Here is a 9587-nt window from a genome sequence, read left to right as displayed (position 1 = left end):
TTGTTGATCGGATGCTGGGTAGGTAATTCGTGCCGGTGAGACAGAGTAGATACCATTACCATAGCTGTCCTCAATTTGGAAGTGAAGCATCGCTCCAGATGTTTGTAGATGTTGCGCTGACCGATGGCGACGTCGTTGGTGCCCGCCATAATTACATATCAGCTGTCTGGCGGAATAGCACTGGCAGAAGTGACACTCAGTAGCCCAACCCCGGGTCTGCAGACATCCTTCACTGTGTTTAAATACATGTTATACATTAACGATGTGAGCACTACTACAAACCTACATTTGGTAGTTAATAATGTCTTGACACTTCAATAATTTGAATTGTTGCGCTAAGAACCTACTCCAGTACTAACTTTACTAAAGTTTAAAAATTTCAGTTCTTTTACATTTAAAAAATATGTCGTTGGATTTTTAATAACTTTTAAAAAAATAATGCATTTTCCATAATATATGTAAAATGCTTATGTTTTGAGTGGTATTTTAATTGTTGAATGGTAGACTGGCTCGAATAACTGCGGAGTGTGCGTACTTACTACCTTTACTAAAGGTGCAATTTATCGGTTATCTTACATTAAATCTTCTTAAACTATACGTTCTTAGTTTATTATAAACCGGTATTAAAACCATTATTGTTCTAAAATATAATTAAAATTCTTGTGCTTTTAGTACTATTGTAATTGTTGAGAACTAGACTGGCTGGAATAAGTACGGATTGTGTGTGTGTACTTACTACCTTTACTAAAGTTGCAATGTATCGGTTATTTTACATTCAAATGTCTTAAACTATATATTCTTTGGTTTTATAAAAACGTTATACAAACCATTACTCTTCTAAAATATTAGTAAAATGCTTGTGCTTTGAGTGCTATTTAACTGTTGAGTGGCAGACTGGCTTCAATAACCACGGAGTGTGCGTACTAGAATACAATACGTATGCAGTGTTCAGAAGTATTTAATTTGAACTAGATATTATTCAAGTACTAAATATCGACAATTATACCAAGAAAACTTATCAAAACCTACTATTTTTGAATATAAACATGAGAGAGGTTAAATAGCAAAAATTACAGAACCCCTAGATCTTCTAGATCCTTATGAATTTCGAAAACTTCCCAAATTTCGATGAATTGAGATCCAAATCATCAATGATGACCATAATGGGTAGGAATGCCATCTATATATTGATGAGTTAAAAGACGGATAACTGGAGGGAGGTAATGTAAACAAATCCAACACTTCGATGAGTGATAAACTTTCTTGCTATTATAAATGTATGGAATATTTTATCAAAATGAAATAAAAATTTAAATAACTTTATTACACGTTACAATCTGTAATACAAAATGTAATTATCAAGATTTTTACACTAAATAATGAGTGCGGAGCAGTGAAAGCCTACAAAAGTTATTAACTAATAATTGAAAATTAAAAGTTTTACTGTATGTAATTTAATGATTTAATTATGATGTGGTTAATACAAGAAATGGAAACTAAATGCATTGATGTTGTATTGGCTACTATGAACTTGATTACACTTAAAACACACAAAACCAATACATAAAAACTGTAATTTTTGTGAGGCCTTTCGATAGCATATTTGTGTTTTAAATGTAATTAAGTTAAATGCATTCATATTTATATTATTTTAAAGTCAATATTAAGTGAAATGAAAATTTGATATTTATTATTGCAGCAATTATCAATAAATATTATAAACACAGTTATATATACATATATATATATATATATATATATATATATATATATATATATATATATAATATTTATAATATTTATTGATAATTGCTGCAATAATAAATATCAAATTTTATATATATTTATGTAGAATAAATAATTACAGTGTTATAATAAGTTATCATACTTTGTTATATTAGGCCTAAAGTATTATTAAATGTTTATAACCATATTTATACCAGTATGATACATAAATATGTTTTCATTATAACTGGAAACGATAACTATGCTTCATCCATCCGTTATAAAATCAATGAAACAGGCATACAAGCTTGTCAAAGTACTTATCGCAATTTAGTGCACACACAATTACCTTCATCCAAACACTGAGAAAACAAATGTTTCATTGTCTTGTATGGGTAAGGTTCATCTGGTGTTGACTCTTCGAAAAGGATAGCCTTCAACTGATCTTCCACTATTTCGTTAACTTGGATGAACGAAGAGTTACTTGACTGAAATCATGTTTTAACCAATATAATAACACTAACAAGATATTTACAATTAAAATATTGCTTGAGTATTTATATCTGGATCATCAGATGTTTATTATCAGATAAACAACCAAAATATTATAGATGTTTAAAACGTGACAAAATGTAAATTTCTCATTGATATATTGAAACGTGCCTGTGACAGTTATTACTACGACATAATGAGATACATTTGATGGAAGGAAGTTTTGTTAAATTTGTAGATTAAACTTATCACTACAAGGAAATAAACATTTATTTACACCTAAACCACCTACCATTCATTTACACGTACCTTTGTGACACTTCCGAGATAATCGTGAAAGGCTTTTAACTGCTTTAAAAATGTAAACCTCAGCTTGTGTTTACAGTCGTGGCAGAGTAATCACTCGCATTTATCTTGTGCTCTTTTTCAAACAAAATATAATATTAAATTTAAATACTACTAAACCTATACCCGTCGTTTCTTGATTAATTAATCTCTGTTCCATTGTACAAATGAGATAATCTGTGTTCTGTTGAATAACATAAATAAACCAAAACCGGTAGTAGATAGTAATATGTAAATTTTAATATCAGAAAATAAATACACGTTTATAATCTATAAAATACAAGTGCACAGAGTGCATTGGTAGAAATAAAATGCATGTGTAATAAAATAAATGTTCTATTGTAGAAAACTTTAACGATGTTTAATAATTAGGAGTTAATGTCAATTGCAAAATTCATTCATCAAAATTAATAGAAAACGTAACAGCACACTTAGACATTTATATTTCCCACAGAACATGAGCAGTACAAAGATCTTTAGAATTCTGTACTTTGTCATGATACAAAACAGGATTGAATATGGAGTTATCTTATGGGGTAATACATATGAAATCTCATTAAATCTTATATATTTTCAACAAAATTATTTTATCACATTTGTTTCATTTAAAAATAATTTAAGTCCTCATTCCCAATATTCTTACGAGAAAATTTTATTTTAAACTATCTGTTCTTGTTCAAAGTTCTGAAATTGTTTTATGATAAAAGTGAAAATCTTCACCAGAACGAAAATACTTAAAAGCTATGGCTTAGGTATATCAGCCTCTATATAGTTTCTAAGCAACAAAATACATATTTTACAAGAACTTTTAACTTGAATTGCCAAAAATTACAAAAAACTTCACCTAAGAGAAAATATTCCTTTTGAAGTAAAAATAAATTGATGCTTGATGTTGACTGATGTTGAGCAAACACTGCTCATACAGCAATGATTATACACTTTTAAACATGTTATATAATTGAGTCTTGAGATTTATTTTGGATTATAGTTATTTTTAAGGGTAAAATGAACTGAAACAGTATTACCAGGAAAAAGAGTTATTATATTGTTATTATTTTATATGTTAAAGTATAAATTATATGTATATTTTTAAGTAATGTCATAGATTTAGTTTTAGTGTTAGACCACACTAAAAAATAATAATTTTTGTCTAATCACTCATTAAATATTGTATTACTAACGATGATACCTCTAAACAGGCTTAGCTATAGATGCCATAAATCTCCTCAAATTATGTGGTGTATATATTGATATTTAGTTGTAGAATTAGCGATTAATTGAATTTTTTACTTACTTGTTTGTCTACAACTGTTAGTTAATTTAATTTACGTTTTATATGTCAGAACATCTAACATTGTTATGGAAAATAGTACATGTCTCAATATTAAAATAAAAGTAAAGGATTTATAATGTGAAATAAAGTCACCGGAATATGATTTTCGAACCGCCACGAATACCTGAGATGGGCTATTTGCAAGGAAGGAATCGCTCAGCAGTCGCGCATCCAAGGAGCAGCCCCACACGTCGTTGCTTGATTCGGTTATCTAATTCTAAGTGATATTTGCTTTAAGACCTTGACAAGGCCATGGTCACCCTATCGGTTGACCTTTTCAAAATACAACTGGACTAACGTAGTCAGATTTAAATAAGTTAATTTTTTATATTGAAGTTTAAAGTGATTAATGTGTACAATTTATTTAAATCTAATCTGAATAACAGCCAAAATAAGGATTTAGATTAACAGTTTTAAATAAAGTTCATTTTAAAATAATACACTTATATACATATAAAAGTGTGTATACAATTTTTTTAAGGTTAGCTTACAAACTGGACGTACCAAATAATCACGTAGTTCTGCAGATTCCAGGAATTTCCCGCAAGCAAATTTGTAGAAGTCATCGCAGGGCCTGACAGACGGATCCATGCAGTTCAGGATTCTATCGGCTGACAAAAAGCAATGTAAATCTTGTTATAATAATTTTATTTTATTATATATATATATATATATATATATATATATATATATATATATATATATACACACACACATATATATTAATATTTTGTTTAAACGCATTACTTTTAATAAACTATGTTTGTGACGAATGGGAATTTTTGTTAATGTTAGAGCGTATAGGTTTTGTGGTACGTAAAATTGTGTAACTATTTGCTCATGATTTAACATTTATTTTTCTGGCGTTTCTTTGCGAGTCAAGTTCATAAGCATTTCAAGGCCAACTGAACATCGAAATACCCTCCTTGTTAAAGACATGAGACCCTCAAATCGTGTCGTCTGTCCTGTGATAACTCGATATAAAATTCTAAGAATGGAATTTCGTACATAGATTCCTCTGGGTTAAGAAAAATATGATTTTGGGGTTTTAACAGTTAATACTATAGAAATAAACTCCATAATACGTTACGCATTTCTCGTTATTATACATAACGTATTTCAGCATAAATACGCTTTGAAATCGTTTATCTATTTTTACTCTTAAAAATTCTTTTTATAGTGCCCTTAGATATATACAATTATACTCCTATACATTTTATTGATAATTAAAAGAGTACATATTAGCCGATAATTAGTTATCCTTATAATTTTATCTGCATGCATTTTATTTATACTTATATAACACATATAACGTAAGGGTCAGTGATATGGTTGCTAAAATATCAGTCATAAAAATGAAATAAGTAGTTCATGATCTTAAACATTAGCACAGTTTTAAGGTAAAATCCGCTTAATCTAATCGTGTAAGCGGAGGATAAATAATGCCTTACCAGCTGTCTTACATTCATCTGTCTCGCATACGGGTCGGATCGATTCACCTGAAAATTATAATAGTTTAGTATTATATAAGTCTGAATTATCTGTCTGATTCACTGACTTACTCACTCGCGTATTTACTTGCTAAAACATGGTATTGGGTACTTCAAATTCATTTTGAATAATGAAATTTCAACAATGAGAGGTTTTTAAAATTTTTAAAAGGTGAGCCCGTTTGGAAAGTTTATAATGTATTTAATTTTTAATAAGGGGAAGATTTTGGGGAGGGAATTATTGTTTTTCTATAGGGAACTAAGGGATAATGATTTATTATATTTCCCTCAAAAGTTACTTATTTAAATATTACTAAAGAAGGTTCGTGCGTACTTTAAAACTAGGCATTTTATATTTATATTTTAGGGCAACTAACAAACAGTGTATTGTAATGGAGTGAAAGAAATCTAAAACATTTGAAACATGGAGTTGTGTAAGTTATAGGGTGAATAATAAAATCCCTCTTACATTTTTATCACTAAATTTTCACCAAATGTGTGTTTCACTAGGCCCAAAAATATAAAACATTGCTTAGTACTTTATAAAATTGCCTTTAAAAATACTAAAATTACCTACTAAGTTAGAGGAGTTGTATTGGTAAACTACAATTATTTCAGATGTTGAAATAACTTCTGGTTTATCAGATTCCAAAAATATAAGTGTAGGCTATTATTAGTAACTTTTAAAACGGTAAAAATGTTGTAAACATATTTATACTTGAATAGGATATACATATACAAATATTTTGGTATGCATAAGAAAATCTCATTGGTTGTTTCCAAAGATTTATAGTTAATTTCCCCCGTATATGTTCATACATAATAATACTACACATGTTCATACACAATATTCTAATAAAACAAAAACTAAATTAATCCAAGATTATTTTACTGAACACACTTCACCCTGTTGTTTCCCATATACATTAGAGGGCCATGTACGTTAAAATAACTCATAACGCTATGAAAACAACAATACGTACCTTAATCAATAATTACATTCTGACGGTTAAATAAGATGATAGAATGTCATAAACGATTACTTATGCAAACAATATACGTTTGTTTTTAAATAAACCTTAATTAAAAAGTTTAATTATGCACTTACATTCGACTTAGCATGCACTTACTGCAGCGCGCGTATGTATGTACTGTTCCCTAAGCTCGAATGGCATGTACTACCTAAGAGCTTAGCGCCTCAACTTTTCGTCCTAGAGGTCCGGATTCGAACACGGTATTTTTCGCATTCCAAGTAATTAATTATTTTACCTTAGCCTGAAGTAATGGATTCCCAGGTCTAGCTTTCAACCGCTAATATAAATAAAATTCTAAATATTTAAATAAATCCAAAACAATGTCATAAATCAATACTTTGTGCCCACGTCAGTAGAATTAAAAGCAGAAAAATAGATGCTTTTGATATTTAAATTAGACAGTATAGCTAGATTTTGGACATCTGCCATCGTTATTTGTTACAAAAGGTATAACACAACGTTTCGAGGATTGGAATCTATTCTATTCATCACATGGGGGGGGGAGGTTATGAATACATACAAAAATAAAGAACAGAGAGAAAAAAGGAATGGAAAGATTTTGTTTTCTCCGATCCTCGAAAAGTTGTGTTATAACTTTTGATACATACAACGATGGCAAATGTCCAAATTCCTGTTATCTCTTCAAACCTTCCATCGTCAATAGCAAACGTCCAGTATTCAAGTTCTAGACTTCTAGTCTTCTAATATCTCTATTAACCTTCTAAGTAAAATTTGCAAATCTAGTATTTATTACTAAGAGATCTCTAACCTCATGTGTTTCGTCCATTCGGTAAAATCTCAAGGTGTGTATGAAGTGGAATTTGAAAAATTTGTAAAGTGGAAGAAAGTATGATACTTAAGTACTGTCAATGATTATATTTTATTTGTTTTTCTATCTGAATAATTAAAACATTTCGAATCTATTAATTATAGGAAAGGTTTTTTTAATCATTAAAAGCTGCATAGGCATAAAAGAAAATGTTAATGTTTCACAATTTAAAATTAATTTCCTTCATATTTGTCATTTGGAAGAATGTAAAAGGGACGATTTATTTAGAGTACAAATGATGCTCATAACAATGAAGGCTTTTTAGTTGTGCTCCTAAAGAAAGGAAAGAAACTCATCGATAAATAGTTGTACTATTACAAAAAAAACATCCCTGTGATGTGCACCACATGTATAAAGCATTAAGCTCTTCTTGTATGAATAGTAACAGATAGTTTATTGGCTGCAGAAACGGAACCTGTAATACTCAGCATGTTGGGTGTCACACTATCAGGTAATAATGCTGCGTTTCTTAATAGGACAACCCTAAAATTTTGTTATGGAGTGTTTCGGAAGGGTACATCGAAAACTATAGCTGAAGTTGGATGTATCCCATAAGTTTTTTTGAACTCGACCTCGAAAATTAAAAAGTCAAATATAGCCGAAAAACAGACAAAGATAGTAGAAAAAGGTAGACAAGTGGAAAGGTTTTTTTACAGTTAACGAAACTTTTGTCAGTGAGCCAGAAACTGAAAATTTCGAATATAACACAAATGAAAACAAAATTAATTCAGTCCTTCAAAAAGCCTTAACAAACAAAGGAAACAACATTAATGGCAATAATAACTCCACGATCTATCTTACTTTTCAAATGTAAATTGTAATGGGAATTTAATAGTGCATTTCAGTAGGTCTATGACAGTTTTATGTTATAGGATGGGTATGCTTACGTTAAGGTAATTAAATTATGTAATTTAGTGAAATTTAACTTATAAGTTTTTGTTTTGTTTTCCATATAGTAAACAATGTGTATCTTTCGGCGTTTCATCTCATTTCATTAATATGAAAAAAACGATTGCATACCAAAAAGAACCACGTTTGCTACTAGTGATTGCCTATTTTTTATTACACTTTTCTTAAAATTAAACTAAAAAAACTGGATCGAGATATTTAAATGTTTAACAGGATTCTTCTATAAATCACTCACCTCTATCTATAAAAATTCTTATTAAGCACTTCTATCATACTGCTGGATTGTATAACTAAACATATTTTATTAATTTAAGAAAAATCCTCCGTTTTTCCCTCAAAATGACATTTAAAAACTTAAATATGACAACTAACGTTTTTACTAACTTGAGCCAAAAAAAAAAAAAACACTCAAATTTTCAATTTCAAGACTCTGACGGTTTTGATCAGTGGAAGCATGTAAACTACTGCCTAGCTTCAATATCAAATTAAAAATTATTATCAATGAATCGATTCTATGCATAACTAAAAACTACTATGGTACCTTCCTGTAATGGTTACTCTAGCTCTGTACTCCGGCTGAATTATTCATCACTGTCTTTATCACTCAAAATAGTATATAGTAAACTAATTTACTTAAATGAATTATCAAATGTTACTTGCACTTTACTGAAACATTGAGTACATTTGTGTAGATTATATGTAGAAAAGCATAAATAAAAATATTTATGAACATAAATTTATCTCATTTTAATTAATAAATTGTTTTGTATCTCCGTTAAATATACAAAATGTACAATAGGAATGTGTAATGGTTTACTTACATGAACCAATGGTAAATAATATTACGAGACAAGCCCAGCCATTGTGTGACATGTTGCCAGTGAACAACGACAACTAATGTTGTATGTGGCAGTCTCTCAGCATTCCCTCTGACACATCACTGAAGGACTTTTAAGTTACGGGGATTGGTTAATTGTAATAAATCACCATGTTGAAATTATAAGTAAAGTAATTTATTATTAAACAGATATTGCACATCAGCTGTTGACTGTGTAAGGATTTGATTTGTTTATTGTACATTTATTTAACGACCTGCAATAAAGTGCATTACTGAGGAAATTTACAGCGTTTCACTCCATAAAATTGACTCGTTTTAGCACCTCTGTGACTTTTAGTTACCACGAGGCCGTAGTCAGACCGGTTTATTGAGACAATTTTAACGGGACCTGGGCCCTCAGGGACGTCTATTTGATGGAACCGTGCGGTTTGGCGGGACATAACGGGGCCCGAAATATTGGAGTACGGCCCTGGTTACAACTCCAATTTTCTATATATTAGGAACCACAATCCAACCCGTATTCAAAGAGTAATTAAATATGTTGTAGGTATGATTGATAATTCCATCAACGTTGTTTTGTCATTTAATACGT

General features: G+C 29.8%; 1 protein-coding gene across 1 annotated transcript; it reads right to left on the bottom strand.

The window, feature by feature from the left end:
- Positions 1-2023: 2023 nt before the first annotated feature.
- LOC124368634 (neprilysin-2-like) lies at positions 2024-9112 on the bottom strand. The gene is made up of 4 exons (XM_046825872.1): positions 8979-9112; positions 5347-5394; positions 4400-4506; positions 2024-2213 (listed from the first exon to the last, which is right to left on the bottom strand). Exons 1-4 carry the CDS (start codon positions 9028-9030, stop codon positions 2046-2048), a joined length of 375 nt encoding a protein of 124 aa, XP_046681828.1. The 5' UTR covers positions 9031-9112; the 3' UTR covers positions 2024-2045.
- Between the last annotated feature and the right edge of the window lie 475 nt (positions 9113-9587).

Source organism: Homalodisca vitripennis, chromosome X (assembly GCF_021130785.1).
Source record: "Homalodisca vitripennis isolate AUS2020 chromosome X, UT_GWSS_2.1, whole genome shotgun sequence".
Classification (NCBI taxonomy): Eukaryota; Metazoa; Arthropoda; class Insecta; order Hemiptera; family Cicadellidae; genus Homalodisca; species Homalodisca vitripennis.
The sequence above is the reverse complement of the archived record's forward strand: the minus strand, read 5'-3'. Positions and strand labels throughout refer to the sequence as shown.

What these genes read in the sequence shown, in the direction of transcription:
- LOC124368634 (XM_046825872.1), bottom strand. Translation starts at nt 9,030, where the DNA reads ATGTCACACAATGGCTGGGCTTGTCTCGTAATATTATTTACCATTGGT. An exon ending in ATTATTTACCATTGGTTCAT is followed by an intron (nt 5,395 to 8,978) that starts GTAAGTAAACCA and finishes TATAATTTTCAG; the next exon opens with GTGAATCGATCCGACCCGTA. An exon ending in CAGAACTACGTGATTATTTG is followed by an intron (nt 2,214 to 4,399) that starts GTACGTCCAGTT and finishes ACATGATTTCAG; the next exon opens with TCAAGTAACTCTTCGTTCAT.